The sequence below is a fragment of the Lolium perenne genome, chromosome 1 (genome assembly GCF_019359855.2).
Source record: "Lolium perenne isolate Kyuss_39 chromosome 1, Kyuss_2.0, whole genome shotgun sequence".
Classification (NCBI taxonomy): domain Eukaryota; kingdom Viridiplantae; phylum Streptophyta; class Magnoliopsida; order Poales; family Poaceae; genus Lolium; species Lolium perenne.
In genome coordinates, this window is record NC_067244.2 from 130,409,835 (window position 1) to 130,431,166 (window position 21,332).

Below are 21,332 nucleotides of genomic sequence, written 5' to 3' on the forward strand. Positions count from 1 at the left end.
CCACGACATGAAGAAACATTGCAACTTCTTCTTCCACAGAGGTGTGGATGCTATCAGTCAGCAGTCCTCTAGTCCTGAACATTTTCACGAGTGCATAGAAAGGGGCTCTTCTCATCCGTAGCAGTCCTCTATGTCGTTGGAGTTGTAGATGTGGTTTAGGTTGGCAATCCTCTCATGATCTCGTTGTACCATAGGACTGTAACTCACACGAGGAAAAGCAGCATGCCTAACTGCTCTCTTGTGCACCATCAGGATCCAGGCTTGTATGCAAATGATGAGTGTTGCGGCGTGATGCACAAGCTGGAGGTGGTCGGTCTACTCAAACAAGATATGTGCATTACGAACGGTCTTATCGAACCCAACTAGTTCTACCAACATGAATCTAACACTACAGTAGAGCAGAGGAGTTTCCCCTTACCTCCGTCATGGCGGACGATGGACACGGACGAAAGCCGCCGAAGATGTGTGCAGGCTCCACCGCGGCTGGAAAAGAGGACCCTGGTCCGGCGCCGAAAACCGAAGGGAGATGCCCACTGCCAGATCTGGGTCGTCGCCGCCACCGGTGCGAAAATTGGGGGAACGGAAAATTTGGGAGGGGGGTAATGGAGAGGGTAATCGAAGAGGGAGACCTACCTTTGCCGCGCAATGCCGCTGGGATTTCAGCCTCTCCCGCCATGCCGAGGCAGAGCTCCCACACGAACGGTGTTGTTGATTTTCCTCTCGCCAGGGCCTGGCCCTGGAGAAACTGTCAAACTGGGCGTTCCTCCGGGGCCTGTCCCATGGGTGCTTTAAGACCCGTGCTATGCAAGAGGGCAACTGAGCCTAGGGAACCAAACGGCCCCAAAAATGTTGGGCCGATGCGAGCCAAGGGGTTCCCAAGCTACCAAACACACCCCAACTCAATTTTGTTTTCGGGGCTGGCCATTCCAGCCGCCGGGGGAGAGGATCCTGCCACAGGGGGAGCTGGTGTTGATCGCGCGGCACCAACACGTGCTACTCCGCCTTGTGCGATGCCATTTCTGGTTCTATTTGTGTCGCGCCATGGTATGCTAGTGCTGGTCAAGCTTGGTACTGGTCGTGCCGTCGTCGCTGGTCGTCGAGGTTCACGGCGGCTGGGAATCAGTGGGAGATAAGCGAGGCAGGATGTGGAATCATAAGCCCTATCTGGATGGGCCGGTTGAAGTGGGGTGGTGGCAAGGGCGGCGGACGGACTGTCGGTGGAGTCGAGCTCGAGGTGGACCTTCTCGTAGGTAGAGAGAGATGTCGGGTGATGGGAGAGGATGAAGGCGCTCGAGAGGACGGGTCTATGAGAGATTGAGAGAAGTATAGGTGAAAAGTGGTAGTGGGTAGTTCATATTATCCAACATTCGTATTCGAGGAATTTAAAATGGAAGTGGTAATATCCGAATCATGGCGTCCATGGAAATGGATATGGTGAATATCCGGATATGTTTTACAAAAAAAAAATACAAATACGCTATTGAATTTTGAAGCAAATGTTGATATAGAAATTTATATATCCGTATCCGAATAAGATTATGTTAGCCAATTTTAGTAATTCGACCCCAATATACCAATTATCTAACCTAGAGAAGCTAACAAATCAGTCAAATGTTCATTTATGTGATTTAATTCACATGGTTTACGCGTATCCCTAGGTCGTATATTTAACGATGATAATGTCACATATGTATTACAAAATATATATCATTAGAAAGCTTAGATGTTCTACTTTCTAATGATATAATTTTTATATTATACAAATGATATTATGTTAGCCAAATTGACAACCTAGAAATACGCGTAAGCCCTATGAACCGAGACGGATGGAGTACATGCATTCTCACATTTTATTTATCTCTCTACCATTCTATAGTTAGCTCATTATAAGACATGAATCTATTATTTCATTATATTCGTATCTGCTCCTGCTCTGAATTGAGAAAACATCTATATTCTTATTCAAGTAAAATCTGCTCCAAATTTGTATTCGGCAACATTCGTATCCGCATCTATATTCATTTTAAAAATACAGAAATGGATACAAAAAGAGCAATATCCAATCTGCATCCGATCAATTTTCACCCCTAGAGAGGAGAGAGCGTACAAAAGGGTAGCCGAGACTATGCGGAGATTTGCTGGTTTCCCGACGAGGATTTGACAAGTTTTGATTCGGCACACAGAGAAGGGTCTGACATATTTCTTTCTACTAGCACAAATGCCCGTGCGTTGCTACGGGAGAGAAAAATTTACATCGTCAAGGCACACGAAATAAGCACTTGTTAAGATGGAAGGTTAGATAGTGTTGTGCACAATGATAAATAAAGCATGAATTTATCTTATATATTAATTTCTGAGAATGATTTTTTGGCACATGGGAGCATGCTTCTTTTATTTTGAAATACACGTTACACACATTTTTTAATTTCAAAAAAATTAAAACGATCTTCACGTGATACGCGCCCACAAAGTCGTTCCACGATTATTCACCGTAAGAGGAGCTTTACCATGAAGAGAGAAATATGTATTGTTATTATGTCCAAAGGTGCAAGGAAGACGGAAATCAACAATAACCAAATATTGTAAAGTGGAAGCAACCAAAATGAGAACGCGGGGACTTAGCTCTGAAGACATGGAATTAGAAAGCACATTCTGCTAATCAGAATTAAATGCTCTGAAGCACATGCTACCGAACGAACTGCAACGTACCTGTAGTTAGCTTTTCATGCATCACTTTTCCAAGTATAATGTGGTAAATAATAATTGTCTGGAAGTATCAGCACAACACCAACAAATGCCACTTACTGTAAACACGGACATAGAAAGGGACCAATAGATTGTACTATCCGGTGGTAAAGAAGTCAGGTTGAGTGATTGTTATTCCAGAAGAGCAAATCAACCTATTAGTACATAGAAAGATAGGCAGGTCAAAAAACAGTTCAGGTTGACAGATTGTTATTCCAAAAGAGCAAATCATCAACCTATAATTCTAGATTATAGATTTATAGTACTTAGTAGTAAATACTGTCTAATTAGTCACATAATTTGCTGACACGTGACGGCCAGGGCTTGCATCTTCATTTGCTTCTAACGTGTCCAACTACTCATCTGAGAGTATTTCAGTAGCTTGTACTGACTTCACTTGAATTCCCCGAGAAAATGTTACACTGATGATGAGGGGAAAGTAAGGATCCCTCCTAGGAGACAGCTTCAAGAGTTTGATTCAGGCTAATCAACTTGGCTATTAGTAAAGCATCGCATTTCAGCATTGTTCATTGCATAAATCGGACATTTGTGGTACTTAAGATTAAGGTCTCGCCCCAGATGATTATATGCTTCTAGATACTCGCCCTATTTTACCTGAAAATTAGTACAACAAAGTTAGCTATTTCTATTTGTAATTACACGAAAGCAAAATCGGAACCAGTTGAAAGAAAGGCACACAATATTCAAACTCTACCTATACCTATAGATACCATCTTTGCAATTTCTCCTATTATTATTAGCAGGCTAACTAAGAAAACTTGTAAAAAATTCATCGACGTACGCTTGGTGCAAGTTCTGCATCACCACCTGCCACAGATATTTAACTACATGAAACCTGCCTCGGAAAGAAATAGGAACTTTATTAAGGTAATCAGCGATAAACTTAAATACCATTCAAGGAAAATATTACATGGGAAAAACAGAAGTTGCAGATAAGAACATTGAATGCCCCCTAAACAAATTTCAGGTGCACTGATTTATTGTTCGGAAGATGAGACACATGTCAAATACTAAAGCTCCATAAGTTCTCAAATTCAGCCGCAAATATTGGCTCTCGACTGGCCGTAGCCTATCTTTAAGTTCGGAAGTCATGCTAAAATAACCCATAGTACTACCACTCTCCATAAAAGGATGTCGCAAGTTTGTTAAAATTTAGATATATCTAGACACTCGCTACCTTGCAATTATGACTGGACATACTCTGACAAAGCTTGCAATTAGCTATATGGCTGACTGATCACAAAAAAAAAGATCTTACATGGCAATGTGTAACCTCATCCAAGTTTGGCACATATAGTTCAAGCAAAACCATATGTTCTCAACAAGGCGGGCAGAAGGTTCATTCAGGGAATGTCCACCTTGTTCTCTACCAAACTCTGGATCATTGCAGGCCATGCAACTTCCATTCATGCCATGCAGACAACAATCATGACCATAACCTGCACTGTCATATTCTCTATCTTGCTAGAGAATCTTTCACCATGTCTACTAATATGCCAGCATCATTGTAACATCCCAAGTTTCAATAAAATGAACAAGAAAGAGAGAATTCAAGAATCCAAATTTCAGAGCCAACAAAAACTTTTTCTCATCATATAGGACTATGCATATTAGCCCACCTTATTAATTTATTTGAGTGTGCTTTTGCCATGATGCTTGGTTATGTGTTACTCTCACTCTAAAACCCTAGCAATGATCCCTGGATCAACCCAAGTCAAATAAAAATGAAATAGAAAAGAAATTCTAAAAATCCACTTCACACTCACATAAGGCCTATGCCATTTTTACAAATCTTTGATCTAGGCCAAATTGGTTTGCACCATCACTTGTAAATGGTTACTAAACACTTATTAACACCTTTGAAATCAAGCCAACTCAATTCAAAACAAATTTGAATCAAAATGGAGCTCACATGTGATTATGGTCATATGTGCCATTTTTACCCTGATGCCCACTTTGAGCCCCTGGATTTTTACTTTTCACTTCTACACTTTGTCAACTCTCTGCACCTCATCCAAGACAACATCAAGCACTTCAACTTTGCCCAAAACCACCACCTCAAATTCCTTACCAAATTCAAATGGGAAGCAAGCAAAGTTGGAACAAACTCACATATGCAAGATCATATGCAAAATGTGATTTTGCATCTCAATTCCATTTTGATCACCACCACCACCAAAATGCTCCATTTAATATATGATTACAACCCACCAAAAAGATTTTTAAAATTCAAAAATTAATTTCTTGCGGGCATTCTATCAAACACCTTGTATGCAGGGAATCAAATTGTGCCCATACTGAAATTTGTGGAGACTTAGTCCAAGCCTGAGCCTCCACTGCACCCCTGGAGCTTCCCTTCACCTCCCTGCACCCTCTCACCCACTTGCCCGCACCTGTGCTTGACCACATTGACCAGAGTATGCCATGCCGTGGCATGGCATGTCCATCTCATGCCATCTCCTCACCTGGTCACCTCTGGACTGCACCACCATGCCATTTCTCTTCCTCACACTCACCTGACACTGCCCAGCCCTTGACTCGACGAAGCCATGCATCGGAGACGCCAGAACAGGCGCGCCCAGTGGCGCCCAGAACGCGTCCATGCCGCGCCAGAGCGCGCATGGCGCCAACCCTGGACACGCCAGGGCGTGACGACGCCCACTGCCTCGCATCACCTCGACCCCTCCTCTCAGCACCAGTCGACGCACGACGGCTCACTGGACCGCCTGGACACGCCCACTAGCCCGCGGGAACGTCAGCCGTGACGACCACGACAACGCCTGTCCGCCATGGCCCGAGCACTCCCGTCAAGCGCGCCATCTCTACAGAGCCCCTGCCGCGCCACGATCGCGCGCGTCAGCCTCGCCAGGACGCCAGCAACCGTACGCGCCCACGCCTTGGCCCTTCGCCACCTTGGAACGGCGACGATGACGACGACTGCCGCTCCGCCCCACTGCCACCTCTCGCCGCTATAAAAGGAGGACGCCTCCACTCAATCCGAGCACACCAATCGCTTCCACTCATCCTCACAGCTCTCCTCGACCTCTCAATTTCACCAAGTAGCCACCCCACTGCTCTAATCGCAAGATCACCACCGCCGCCAGTACACGGAGTCCGCCGGAGCAGGAGGCCGCCATTGGAGACGCAACTGCTTCCAGGCGCTTCCTCATCCACTCCAACGTTGCTGCGCACATCGCCGATGACCGCCGGAGCTCCGACGAGCTCGCCGACCCCCTACCGCCGCCGCCAGTGAGTCCCTCGCTCGTCGTCGACGACGACGCTTCTCGACCGTGCGATCGCGTTCTAATCGCACGGCTCTCCTCTCCCCGTACCGCTTCGGGCGTGACAGCCCACAGACAGGTGGCCCCCACCTTGTCAGCTGGCCCGCTGCGCTGGACGCAGTACTGGGCCGGCCCAACTCTCTTTCTCTCTGCAGCCCAGCTATTTCCCGCGCGAGCCCACGGTTTGAATTCAAATTTGGAAATTAGAAAAATACCCTAATCTGATGCAAACTTTGAAATTCAATAGGGACAAATCTACTCGGCCAAATTTTACAAACTTGATATTGTTGGAAAGCTTAGGATTTTATCTACACAATGCCACTGGATAGAACCCTAGATCTATTGTAGAATTAAAATGACAAAATAAACAAGGCAGGGACTTTTCTGCCTTATAATAATTCTTAAAAATCAACCATAAATGCTTTTCAGTTAATTCCACCTCCAATAATTCACATTTCACTTATAATAATTGTTTCTACAAAAATATGCCATGCCTACTTTGAATGATCATGGCTTAGTTGATTTAAATGACTTTATGGCTATTTCTAGTCAAAGATATTGTCCAAAACTATTAAGAAATCTTATGAGAGAGTTTCTCTCATTTAAATCTTGTCACCACCAATTCCAAATGAAGTAGAGACTCTGGTCATTTAGGTCTCATAGGAATTGTTGGTGATATTAAATCTTTGATCTGCTAGAATTAAATTGTATGAGGTGCTCACCTCATTTAAATCATTTTCTCCAAATGATAAGTGTGAAGAGGTTGACTTGGGTCAACCTAGGTCACATATTATGCATAAGAGAAATTAAATCTTAATAAGATAATGAGAGGAAATTATTTCTCTGAATAATTCAAAGTAACCTTTAAGACTAATATGAGAGGAAATTATTTTTCTTAACTAATAAGAAAAACACATCCACCAACTTAATAGGAATATGTGATGCTAGTTCAAGTGTGTGAACCATGTTTGTGCCTAGTTTAGTAAATTAGTTTGGTGTGATGATTGTGTACCCCGTATTCGTATTTTAGACGCTAGTACCGAGGAGTACCAGGAGGAGGAGGAGGTCTACTTCCAAGAAGAAGAAGACCACTTTGACCAGTTTCCCAACCAAGGCAAGATAATACTCTTGCAAAGTGCAAAGCTCACCATGAGCAAAGCATTACCCCATTTACTTTATGCTTATGATCCTATTTCCCAGTTTTACTTTACAAGCTTTATTTACCTTTGTTTTATCAAAGTACCTTTTGATTTATGATTTACCTGGTTAGTATTGAGTTAGTACAAGAGTATCAAACTTAGCCTAGAAGCAAAGCAAATACTTAGCACCCCTCATACCTAGTTGCTAGTGCTAAATTAAAAATGACTACTCTAGATGGGAACATGTGTTTATGAAATGATGATGGTGAAAACCTTGGAATGATGAGTCATTTCCATTGAAAGATTTTGAAGGTGAATATGACATGAATTTGACTTGGTGATTTTGGGCTAAAAACTGATGATTGAGTTGGATGCGATACCTTACCAATATTAAGTACCCCCACAATACCTGATTATGGGTAGGGCTTAGCTGGAAATTTATGTGTCTTAGTATGTGTTCCCTCTGAACACACATCATAGGGGTTATGCTTGAGGCTGCCTCCGTTGTTGAGAAATGATGTGAATTGAGGTGAATTGTACGGCCAAGCCCTGTGCAGTTCCCGGGTTAACAGTTGGTTTTCACCGGGAGGCCAAGCTCATGGGGAGAGGTGCCTATACTAGGGTGTGTAAGTGAAAGGTTAACGGTTGATGATCCGCGTACTGAGTTAAGATTATTCGGGGTTTTATCCCTGACGGATGTAATCAAATGTTGTGGCACAAGTGTGCAACCTCTGCAGAGTGTAGAACTATTCGAATAGCCGCGTCCGCGGATATGGACAATTGGAAAGGCCATTCTGTTTCCGTCATCAGAATTTATATCTATGTGACTGGTGATTTTTGAACTTGAACTTGAAGGGTGACTTTGAATTTGAATCACAACTGAGTTGTGGGAATGACACTAATGTTCCCACTTGAGTTAGTTAGCACATGAGGAGTTGTTTGCAAAAATGTTTATCAAATAAAATTGGCTTTATGCAAATAAACCTAGAGCTTAGAACACTTTCAATAGCAATGTTAGTACTTACATTAGTATTAGATTGCGAGTACTTAAAGTACTCACGGCTTTGTCCCTGGCTATTCAAATGGCCAGACTATGAAGCCGAGCAGCAGTACGAGGATGACGATCAGCAGGACGTCTACCACAACTAGGAGCTTCTAACGTCAAGCGTTGGCCTGTGGACTAGAGAGTCCTTGTATCTTACGCTTCCGCTATGAACTTGTGTTTGTTCGTTGATCATTAGATCAACTATTTGTGTAATATGGATCATGTGATTCCAAGTTGTAAGACATTATGGTTTGTAATGAATGATGACTGTGATACTTAACTATTATGCCTCGCAACAACAATTTCCTGGGATTGCGATGTATGACATAATAGGCATCCGGACTTAAAAATCCGGGTGTTGACAAGTTGGTATCAGAGCCATTGTTTGACCTTAGGAGACCCTAGTTAGAAATGGACGTTCTAAAAATTTAGTTTCAAAAAGGAATGAAGTATTTCTGAAAATTTAAGTCTTTGTCTTCTCCTTGAGATCTTTGGAAAAACAAGAAGTCATGCTCTTCCTTAGAAATATAACTAAAATTTTGCCACACTTGTTCACTTCTCTAACTTAATCCTTTACTTCACTTTCAGATGGAGCCCGTGAACACGAAGTTTTACCAGCTTGGGAATGGGGGAAGCTTGATCTTCGAGCACGACCTCAACGCCCTGTCCGACCACCTTGGTCGCCCGCACCCGAAGTTCCACGGAGCCCAGATCGCGAACCAGCCAGGAGGCGAACTGCAGTGGATCATCACTGCGGATTTGAGGGGCAAGATGGAGCCTCCCACTTCTGAGAGGATCCTCTTCTCCTTCATGGAGAGCAACTGGCTGGACGGACTTGCCCGCGCCCTTCAGGAGGGACTCGCACGCCTGTGCGGGATGAGCGGGGAGGCACTCAAGCACCCTCGCTTTTCTCACCTCGCGAGGCGTAACTCTGCTGGAGAGCCCATGGACATGTCATCCCACCCGGAGCTGAAGCACCATGTGGAGCATCTCGACTTCATGCTGTACCACACGCAGCAGGATCTCGACCACTCTCGTGAGTACGCCAACCAGACTCACGCCCGCATCATCGAGCAAGGAGACGCCATCAAGATGCTCGCCAATGACCGCAGGACCCTCCGCCAGCAGCGGGCGAAGAGGGATGCCACCATCACTCGCCTCCGCGCGAAGATAGCCGCACTCGAGGCCACTGTCAAGGCCCAGGAGGAGCAGATGAAGAAGATGGAGGAAGATGGAGAAGACATTCAGGGAGGAAGCAACTACCTGAGTGACGACAACGACTTCGAGGAGGATGAGAACACCGAGGGGGAAGACTACGACTTTCTGGACGACGAAGATGATGACCACACCCCAATCGATGTTGATGAGGATGAGGAGTAGTTCACTTATGCACTATCGTAGGTGTGAGTTGTATCCCGCCCCATGTATCGTAGCTTGGAGAAAAAGGGGTTCTTAAAACCCTTAGTGTGTTAGCTTGTAATGTGTGTTGTTTGCTATGAATGAATGTATGTTTGTGTCATCATGAAAAGACTCAAGTTTTAAGCGTTTGAACTTAAACACAAAACAAGCCATAGAAAATTTCCCTCTTATCTCATGATCAATCTCAATGCTCAGATGGCCCCTCCAACTCGCAACGCGAATCAAGACGCTATGATGCAGATGTTGCAAGTTATGCTGGAAGATAGAGAAGCAGAAAGAGCTGAAAGGCAAGCCAACATTGCAGCACTTCAACAGCTTGCCAACAACAATCAAGGCCACCATGATCATCCAGGATCCAAGCTCAAGAACTTCCAGAATACCAACCCGCCAGTTTTCAGCAAGACTGAGGAACCACTTGATGCAGATGATTGGCTCCAAACTATGGAGAACAATCTAGAGGTAGCTGGAGTTGAAGAGAATGAGAAAGTGCTGTTTGCCACGCACTACTTAGCAGGACCAGCAAGAGCTTGGTGGACAAGCACCCGTGCCATGAACGCGGGACAGTTTATCACTTGGACTGATTTCAAGCTCAAATTCAGCAAGTACCATGTGCCCCCGGGTCTGATAAAGAAGATGAGAGATGAGTTCCGTGAACTGAAGCAAGGCCGGATGTCCGTGGTGGAATACCGCGACAAGTTTCTCACACTGTCAAGGTACGCCCCGGATGAGACCGACACTACTGAGAAGAGGAAGGAAAGGTTCCTGAATGGACTGCATGATGAGATGCAGACTGTGTTGATCAACATCCCCTTTGCCGACCTTGAAGCCCTTGTTGACTCCGCCATCCAAATGGAAGGCAAACTGCACCAAGCCAGCGAGAACCGCAAGCGCCGCATGATGAACCAGAGTGGATCAAGCCACCCACAGAAGTATCGCCCTAGCTCAAGCGGAGGTTTCACTCCGAGGAACAACAAGCCACCAATGCAGAACTCGCGCCCCGGTTATCAGAACCGGAGTGGAGGAAACTCGAGGCCAGGAGGCCACTACAACAACAACAACAACAACTACAACCGCGCTCCGCCGAGAGCCCCCAACCACAACAACAACAACAACAACACCAACACCGCACCAAGGACCGGGAGCAATGCAATCCCCGTCGCGAACAAGCAGGACAAGACCACCATCACTTGCTATGAGTGTGGTGTAGTGGGGCATTACTCCAATGAGTGTCCCAAGAGGCTCGCCAAGCTTGCAGGCAACCCCGCACCACCAGCTCAGCAGCAACGCCGTGTCTCCACCGGCAAGAAGTTCGCCCCCAACAACCCGCACAACCGCGGAGGTCGCCTCTACCACATGAATGCTGAGGAAGCCCAGGAAGCACCTGACGTGGTGCTGGGTATGTTCTCTGTTAACTCAATACCAGCAAGAGTGTTGTTTGATTCTGGAGCATCGCATTCGTTCGTTACAGAAGATTTTGTGTGCACTAGTAAGATTCAACCAATCAGCTTGAAACATGTCATGGTAGTTCAAATACCTGGATCAACAACTAAAGCTAGAAAATTTTGCAAAGATGTACCCATCAGAATCCATGAAATAGACTTTTATGCAAACTTGATTGTTCTGGGAACAAAAGGATTGGAAGTAGTCCTGGGTATGGATTGGATGGCGAAACATCATGGATTGATAGACTGCGCCAAGAAGGCCATCACCATGACTAGTAGCACCGGAATAATAATAGAACACTTGTCTGAAAAACTACCCAGAACTTTCACCTGCAACCAAAGTGTAGCTAAACCAACTCTGGATCAAATCAGGGTCGTCTGTCGATACCCTGATGTGTTTCCGGATGATCTACCCGGTATGCCCCCGGACCGGGATATCGAGTTTATCATTGAGTTAATCCCGGGAACATGACCTATAGCCCAGAGAGCCTATAGCATGAACCCCGCAGAGTTAATGGAATTGAAGAAGCAATTGGATGATATGCTGTACAAAGGTCTGATTCGACCAAGTGCGTCGCCTTGGAGATCACCAGTTTTGTTTGTGGATAAAAAGGACGGTGCCACTCGTTTGGTTACGGATTATCGTAAGCTTAACGATGTCACCATCAAGAACAAATATCCCTTACCAAAGATAGAAGACCTGTTTGACCAGCTAACCGGTGCCCAAGTATTCTCAAAGATTGATCTGAGGACAGGTTACCACCAACTGAAGATCCGAGCAACAGATATTCCCAAGACTGCCTTTACCACCAGATATGGACTGTATGAGTACAATGTCATGTCCTTTGGACTGACCAATGCCCCCGCTTACTTCATGAATCTCATGAATAAGATCTTTATGGAATTCCTGGATAAGTTTGTCGTTGTCTTCATTGACGACATCCTTATCTACTCCAAATCAGAAGAAGAACATGAGCAACATTTGGAAGTGGTTCTAGAAACCCTTAGGCAGCATCAGTTGTACGCCAAGTTTAGCAAATGTGAGTTTTGGTTGAAAGAAGTGGGATTCCTGGGACACATCTTGTCTGCAGGAGGAATTGCTGTAGATCCCGCAAAAATCAAAACCGTTGAGGAATGGAAAGCCCCAACCACCCAGACTGAAGTCCGAGCATTTCTAGGATTGGCGGGATATTACCGCCGATTCGTTGAAGGATTTTCAAGCATCGCAAGACCAATGACTCAACTGCTGAAGAAGGACCGGAAATTTGACTGGAATGACAAATGTGAAGAAAGCTTTCAGCTACTCAAGCTCAGATTAACCACAGCCCCAATTTTGATCATGCCCGATGTCACCAAACCATTTGATGTCTATTGTGATGCATCCAAGACTGGTCTTGGATGTGTGTTGATGCAAGAAGGCAAGGTGATATCTTACCTATCAAGGCAACTGAAGCAACATGAACAGAACTATCCAACTCATGACTTGGAGTTAGCCGCCGTAGTGTTAGCCCTGAAGGTTTGGCGTCATTACCTCATGGGTAATCGATGCGAGATATATTCAGATCACAAGAGCCTGAAGTACATTTTCACCCAGAAGGAGCTGAACATGAGACAACGCAGATGGATTGAATTAATCAAGGATTACGACATGGAAATTCACTACCACCCCGGCAAGGCCAATGTGGTAGCGGATGCCTTGAGCAGACTGCCGTGTCAGTTGAACTCCATAATCGCAATAGAGCAACCAAGCCTGTACCAAGAGTTTGAACAATTCAGACTAGAGCTAGTGAGCGAAGGATTCCTCGCCAGCATTGAGCTCCAACCCACTTTGATGAGCCAGATAAAAGAAGCCCAGAAGGGAAATGCCAGCATTGACGGAATCAAGAACCAGATAGCTGCAGGAAAGGCACCAGGATTCACCGTAGATGAAAAAAGGAGTTCTTTGGTACAACGAACGCCTGTGTGTACCATCAGATTCAGAGTTGAAACAAGTCATTCTGAAGGAAGCTCATGATACACTGTATTCCATTCACCCCGGAGGAACCAAGATGTACCAAGACCTGAAGGAACAATTCTGGTGGCACGGAATGAAGCGAGAGATAGGAAGCTACATCGCCAAGTGTGATATCTGTCAACGAGTCAAAGCAGAACATCAACGACCCGCAGGACTGTTGCAACCCTTACAGATTCCTGAGTGGAAATGGGATTCTGTCGGTATGGACTTTATCACAGGATTGCCCAAATCTAGCCGAGGAAATGACTCCATTTGGGTAGTCATCGATAGGTTGACTAAGGTTGCACATTTCATCCCTGTCAAGACCACCTACCAAGGCCCAAAGCTAGCTGAGTTATACATCTCCAGAATAGTCAGCCTGCATGGAACACCGAAGTCGATTGTGTCAGATAGAGGATCACAATTCACCTCAAGATTCTGGCAGAAAGTGCATGAAGGACTAGGAACCCGACTGAATTTCAGCACAGCTTATCACCCGCAAACTGACGGACAGACCGAGAGAGTCAACCAGATACTGGAAGATATGTTAAGAGCCTGTGTGCTAGAGTACGGATCCAAATGGGAAGACTGCCTACCCTATGCAGAATTCTCCTACAACAATAGCTACTAAGCCAGCTTACAGATGGCCCCCTTTGAAGCCCTGTACGGAAGGAAATGCCGTACCCCTCTGAACTGGTCGGAAGTCGGAGATAGTCAAGTCTTCGGCCCCGATGTTCTCCGCGAAGCCGAAGAGAAGGTGCACAAGATCCGCGAGTACCTCAAGACCGCCCAGTCAAGACAGAAGAGCTACGCCGACAAGAGACGTCGAGAGATGACATTCGAGATCAGAAATTTTGTGTATCTCAAAGTCTCACCCCTCAAGGGAATGCAGAGATTCCAACTCAAAGGAAAGCTCGCCCCCAGATATGTCGGACCATTCAAAATTCTGAGTCACCGAGGAGAAGTCTCATACCAGCTGGAACTGCCAGAAGAGATGTCCGCCGTACACAATGTGTTCCACATCTCACTGCTTCGGAAGTGCCTAGAAGTGCCGGAAAAGACCGAAGTATTCAAGAACATCGACCACAGAGCCATTGATATCAACAAGGATCTAACCTACCGCGAAGTGCCGATTCGCATCCTTGAAGAAGCATTCAGGACCACCCGCACCAGAAGTATCAAGTTCCTGAAGATACAATGGAGTAATCACACCGAAGAAGAAGCAACTTGGGAACGCGAGGAAGACATGAAGAAGGAATACCCAGATCTCTTTAGTACCTAGTTTTCTCTAGATCTCGGGACGAGATCTTTTGTAAGGGGGAAGGGTTTGTAACATCCCAAGTTTCAATAAAATGAACAAGAAAGAGAGAATTCAAGAATCCAAATTTCAGAGCCAACAAAAACTTTTTCTCATCATATAGGACTATGCATATTAGCCCACCTTATTAATTTATTTGAGTGTGCTTTTGCCATGATGCTTGGTTATGTGTTACTCTCACTCTAAAACCCTAGCAATGATCCCTGGATCAACCCAAGTCAAATAAAAATGAAATAGAAAAGAAATTCTAAAAATCCACTTCACACTCACATAAGGCCTATGCCATTTTTACAAATCTTTGATCTAGGCCAAATTGGTTTGCACCATCACTTGTAAATGGTTACTAAACACTTATTAACACCTTTGAAATCAAGCCAACTCAATTCAAAACAAATTTGAATCAAAATGGAGCTCACATGTGATTATGGTCATATGTGCCATTTTTACCCTGATGCCCACTTTGAGCCCCTGGATTTTTACTTTTCACTTCTACACTTTGTCAACTCTCTGCACCTCATCCAAGACAACATCAAGCACTTCAACTTTGCCCAAAACCACCACCTCAAATTCCTTACCAAATTCAAATGGGAAGCAAGCAAAGTTGGAACAAACTCACATATGCAAGATCATATGCAAAATGTGATTTTGCATCTCAATTCCATTTTGATCACCACCACCACCAAAATGCTCCATTTAATATATGATTACAACCCACCAAAAAGATTTTTAAAATTCAAAAATTAATTTCTTGCGGGCATTCTATCAAACACCTTGTATGCAGGGAATCAAATTGTGCCCATACTGAAATTTGTGGAGACTTAGTCCAAGCCTGAGCCTCCACTGCACCCCTGAGCTTCCTTCACCTCCCTGCACCCTCTCACCCACTTGCCCGCACCTGTGCTTGACCACATTGACCAGAGTATGCCATGCCGTGGCATGGCATGTCCATCTCATGCCATCTCCTCACCTGGTCACCTCTGGACTGCACCACCATGCCATTTCTCTTCCTCACACTCACCTGACACTGCCCAGCCCTTGACTCGACGAAGCCATGCATCGGAGACGCCAGAACAGGCGCGCCCAGTGGCGCCCAGAACGCGTCCATGCCGCGCCAGAGCGCGCATGGCGCCAACCCTGGACACGCCAGGGCGTGACGACGCCCACTGCCTCGCATCACCTCGACCCCTCCTCTCAGCACCAGTCGACGCACGACGGCTCACTGGACCGCCTGGACACGCCCACTAGCCCGCGGGAACGTCAGCCGTGACGACCACGACAACGCCTGTCCGCCATGGCCCGAGCACTCCCGTCAAGCGCGCCATCTCTACAGAGCCCCTGCCGCGCCACGATCGCGCGCGTCAGCCTCGCCAGGACGCCAGCAACCGTACGCGCCCACGCCTTGGCCCTTCGCCACCTTGGAACGGCGACGATGACGACGACTGCCGCTCCGCCCCACTGCCACCTCTCGCCGCTATAAAAGGAGGACGCCTCCACTCAATCCGAGCACACCAATCGCTTCCACTCATCCTCACAGCTCTCCTCGACCTCTCAATTTCACCAAGTAGCCACCCCACTGCTCTAATCGCAAGATCACCGCCGCCGCCAGTACACGGAGTCCGCCGGAGCAGGAGGCCGCCATTGGAGACGCAACTGCTTCCAGGCGCTTCCTCATCCACTCCAACGTTGCTGCGCACATCGCCGACGACCGCCGGAGCTCCAACGAGCTCGCCGACCCCCTACCGCCGCCGCCAGTGAGTCCCTCGCTCGTCGTCGATGACGACGCTTCTCGACCGTGCGATCGCGTTCTAATCGCACGGCTCTCCTCTCCCCGTACCGCTTCGGGCGTGACAGCCCACAGACAGGTGGCCCCCACCTTGTCAGCTGGCCCGCTGCGCTGGACGCAGTACTGGGCCGGCCCAACTCTCTTTCTCTCTGCAGCCCAGCTATTTCCCGCGCGAGCCCACGGTTTGAATTCAAATTTGGAAATTAGAAAAATACCCTAATCTGATGCAAACTTTGAAATTCAATAGGGACAAATCTACTCGGCCAAATTTTACAAACTTGATATTGTTGGAAGGCTTAGGATTTTATCTACACAATGCCACTGGATAGAACCCTAGATCTATTGTAGAATTAAAATGACAAAATAAACAAGGCAGGGACTTTTCTGCCTTATAATAATTCTTAAAAATCAACCATAAATGCTTTTCAGTTAATTCCACCTCCAATAATTCACATTTCACTTATACTAATTGTTTCTACAAATATATGCCATGCCTACTTTGAATGATCATGGCTTAGTTGATTTAAATGACTTTATGGCTATTTCTAGTCAAAGATATTGTCCAAAACTATTAAGAAATCTTATGAGAGAGTTTCTCTCATTTAAATCTTGTCACCACCAATTCCAAATGAAGTAGAGACTCTGGTCATTTAGGTCTCATAGGAATTGTTGGTGATATTAAATCTTTGATCTGCTAGAATTAAATTGTATGAGGTGCTCACCTCATTTAAATCATTTTCTCCAAATGATAAGTGTGAAGAGGTTGACTTGGGTCAACCTAGGTCACATATTATGCATAAGAGAAATTAAATCTTAATAAGATAATGAGAGGAAATTATTTCTCTGAATAATTCAAAGTAACCTTTAAGACTAATATGAGAGGAAATTATTTTTCTTAACTAATAAGAAAAACACATCCACCAACTTAATAGGAATATGTGATGCTAGTTCAAGTGTGTGAACCATGTTTGTGCCTAGTTTAGTAAATTAGTTTGGTGTGATGATTGTGTACCCCGTATTCGTATTTTAGACGCTAGTACCGAGGAGTACCAGGAGGAGGAGGAGGTCTACTTCCAAGAAGAAGAAGACCACTTTGACCAGTTTCCCAACCAAGGCAAGATAATACTCTTGCAAAGTGCAAAGCTCACCATGAGCAAAGCATTACCCCATTTACTTTATGCTTATGATCCTATTTCCCAGTTTTACTTTACAAGCTTTATTTACCTTTGTTTTATCAAAGTACCTTTTGATTTATGATTTACCTGGTTAGTATTGAGTTAGTACAAGAGTATCAAACTTAGCCTAGAAGCAAAGCAAATACTTAGCACCCCTCATACCTAGTTGCTAGTGCTAAATTAAAAATGACTACTCTAGATGGGAACATGTGTTTATGAAATGATGATGGTGAAAACCTTGGAATGATGAGTCATTTCCATTGAAAGATTTTGAAGGTGAATATGACATGAATTTGACTTGGTGATTTTGGGCTAAAAACTGATGATTGAGTTGGATGCGATACCTTACCAATATTAAGTACCCCCACAATACCTGATTATGGGTAGGGCTTAGCTGGAAATTTATGTGTCTTAGTATGTGTTCCCTCTGAACACACATCATAGGGGTTATGCTTGAGGCTGCCTCCGTTGTTGAGAAATGATGTGAATTGAGGTGAATTGTACGGCCAAGCCCTGTGCAGTTCCCGGGTTAACAGTTGGTTTTCACCGGGAGGCCAAGCTCATGGGGAGAGGTGCCTATACTAGGGTGTGTAAGTGAAAGGTTAACGGTTGATGATCCGCGTACTGAGTTAAGATTATTCGGGGTTTTATCCCTGACGGATGTAATCAAATGTTGTGGCACAAGTGTGCAACCTCTGCAGAGTGTAGAACTATTCGAATAGCCGCGTCCGCGGATATGGACAATTGGAAAGGCCATTCTGTTTCCGTCATCAGAATTTATATCTATGTGACTGGTGATTTTTGAACTTGAACTTGAAGGGTGACTTTGAATTTGAATCACAACTGAGTTGTGGGAATGACACTAATGTTCCCACTTGAGTTAGTTAGCACATGAGGAGTTGTTTGCAAAAATGTTTATCAAATAAAATTGGCTTTATGCAAATAAACCTAGAGCTTAGAACACTTTCAATAGCAATGTTAGTACTTACATTAGTATTAGATTGCGAGTACTTAAAGTACTCACGGCTTTGTCCCTGGCTATTCAAATGGCGAGACTATGAAGCAGAGCAGCAGTACGAGGATGACGATCAGCAGGACGTCTACCACAACTAGGAGCTTCTAACGTCAAGCGTTGGCCTGTGGACTAGAGAGTCCTTGTATCTTACGCTTCCGCTATGAACTTGTGTTTGTTCGTTGATCATTAGATCAACTATTTGTGTAATATGGATCATGTGATTCCAAGTTGTAAGACGTTATGGTTTGTAATGAATGATGACTGTGATACTTAACTATTATGCCTCGCAACAACAATTTCCTGGGATTGCGATGTATGACATAATAGGCATCCGGACTTAAAAATCCGGGTGTTGACAATCATGAAAGTTAAAACTGCATGTTCCACAGTGTTCTTTCACGGAAACTCCATTCACTCTAATACAGATTATCATGTCCAGCCTCAGCGCAATTATTATAACAGAATTGGGCAGCAAGTTCTTTCTCACTTCACATGTAAACTTAATGGACATGCAAATTATCAGAGATGTGGATGACATACAAACAAATACAACTTTTAATAGTAAAAATTTCACTGGAAAACAAGGCAAAGAGAACACAATTTGGACGGTCGTATTTTAGCTTTTCTGACATGCTAACACAAGGCGAAGACAATTGAGGTGGTTGGCCAGCAGCATTTTGGCACAGCTTATGTTGCTAGATGATAGCACAGACCACTTAGAATATCTCTATAACCCAATAATAAGACAGAAGTGCCAATCTTACTTTCTATACTAACATATCAGTACAGCAAATCATAACTGAGAAACCAGTACTATCTTTTTTTTTTATAAAACCATCATATTTTAAGACAAAGTGGCTTCATTGTTTATTGAAGTCATTTTTCAGTTGATCCTTTTTTGGTAAGATAAACATATTTTCTCAACAACACAATGGAAAATAATTGTTTGTTTCACCATTCGAATTGAAGCCAGTGTACATGTTCAATAACAGTTCCCAGAGAGTTCACATGTTAAATATTCACACCGTTTTAAATCATATTTCGGTGTTTCCTAAGTTGTTTAATAATTGAATTACCAGCAAGTCAAATTCAAGCCAATCTACATGTTCAATAATAGATCTCAAAGAGCTCACGCGCTAAATATATGGTTATTGCTTCAATCTAACCTTAGACATGATGCTCTTCCGGTCAGCGATGACTCTTTGATGCTCCTAGTATACTTCCATGCACTTGAGCTGATAGCATTCAAAAAGCTATCCACCTTCGTCTTCAACTCCACAATTTTAACCTTCAGTAACGAGACAAAGACCTCAAAATCCTTACATGAGCTTAAGTACTCATCTGCCAACTTACTTAGTAGACCATTTCTTATGTTCTCAAAATCTAATAGACAAATCTAGATCAAAGACGTGAATGAATTTTTTAGCCAACATAAAAATTTAGGCAAAAGTAAATAGAGCGTTCCTTCCAGCACAAAGCATGGATTTTCCAACACCTTGCAGGCAGAACAAAAACGAGACTTGTACATTAAAAAGATACACAGGAAATAGCCGTGCCTCGCTCCGGCCACCACCACCGACAACAGTGTTGTTTTCGTCACACCCCTTTTTCTCGCTCCCTCTCGGCCTTCCCATCCCCGCGCCTAGTGCCGCCAGCCTGTGCAGCTTTACAAATCAAACTCAGCCGCTTGGGACTTTCAGTTTATGAACCGGTTACCAACTATGGACTTTTTCAGTTCACGAAACCGATGACATAGTACTGAGTCTGGCAGAAAACAGAACCAGTTTATGAAATCAAAAGGAATATAAATTTCCAACCATGTGCATTCTTTCAAGCCTCCTTCAATTCCTCAACTTGAGTGACACCTAATATTTCACATGTGACTATACATGCAACCAGATAAACAAGGTAGAGCCACATGATCCTGACTCCAGCATGCTGCAAAATCAACATCAAATCAACACTAATCGAGCTCATTTCTACCTGTTGTATTTCACAAATAGCAATCTGACAGCAAACAAATCCACTGAAATCTCCCATCCCTGATCACTGGGAGGAGTCAAAGAAAATCCCATCGTGAATCCACTACCTCTGTCGTATATGACACCGTCGGCTCCCATCCAAGATGTGGTTTTACTTATCATGAAACTCCTATTAGCACCTCACGAACAACAATCACACCATTCAACAACTAATTGCTAGATCGATAACATATGCATAATGATCAGGCTACTATTAGAATACTACGGGGAATAATAGATGGATTCAGACCTTGAACCCCATGAGGCACAGCGACGCCTTCTGTCCGGGCACGATGCACACGGGCCCAGCAGCCTCCGCGACCGCTTCCTTGGCGAGCCCCACCTCCATCGTATCTGGATGCTGCAGAGAGGGATCAAAATCAGGCCTCCGTCCCACCCCAACAACCAGACCAGACCAAACCATCCTACCGTAAATTGAACCAGACTACCAGACGCGGACAGTGGGTGCGTTGTGGATACAGGGGACGTTGGGGGAATCCAACGGAGCCGATGGCCATCGCCGGCGAGGTGTGTGCGGTAGGAGGCGGCGGCGGTGGGCGACGACAGCTCTTCACTTAGAAGGTGTCGTTGCTGCCGCCGCCGCGCCTGGCCCGATCTTCAGCTCGCGAGGGTTTGCGGTAGGAGGCGCCGTCGGGAGGCCGACCCAACTCTTTGGAGGAGGATGAGCGCCAGGGTTTGCCGTTTTCTTGGAGGAAGTCACGCGAGACTGGGCTTGGCCCATTTGTGCGCGTGCGGGGCGCAACGGGAGACGACGAAAGGTTTGACGTATTGGGATTTGAATAAGGAACATGTTCCTTCTTTTTAAGTAGTGTAGATTTAAATTCCCTTGATCGTGGAAATCTCCTGATTACTAGATAGTGGAGGACAGCAGGCGATTGGAAGGTGCTCTGATTAGGCTGATTCTAAAACCGTGA

At 44.9% G+C, this 21,332-nt stretch overlaps 1 protein-coding gene across 14 annotated transcripts; it reads right to left on the bottom strand.

The window, feature by feature from the left end:
• Positions 1–2,821: 2,821 nt before the first annotated feature.
• On the bottom strand, positions 2,822–21,113 carry LOC127302109 (uncharacterized). 14 transcript variants are annotated; one of them, XM_051332469.2, is made up of 6 exons: positions 20,827–21,113; positions 20,648–20,758; positions 19,933–20,032; positions 19,543–19,664; positions 3,548–3,601; positions 2,822–3,360 (listed from the first exon to the last, which is right to left on the bottom strand). In XM_051332469.2, exons 1-6 carry the CDS (start codon positions 20,913–20,915, stop codon positions 3,357–3,359), a joined length of 480 nt encoding a protein of 159 aa, XP_051188429.1. In that variant the 5' UTR covers positions 20,916–21,113; the 3' UTR covers positions 2,822–3,356. The 14 variants fall into 14 exon arrangements, 4 of the variants coding, with proteins under 4 accessions (XP_051188429.1, XP_051188443.1, XP_071674629.1 ...); XR_007852674.2 differs by lacking the exon at positions 19,933–20,032 and having other exon boundaries at positions 3,548–3,573; positions 20,827–21,102; XR_007852668.2 differs by lacking the exon at positions 19,933–20,032 and having other exon boundaries at positions 3,467–3,573; positions 20,827–21,100.
• Positions 21,114–21,332: the final 219 nt, after the last annotated feature.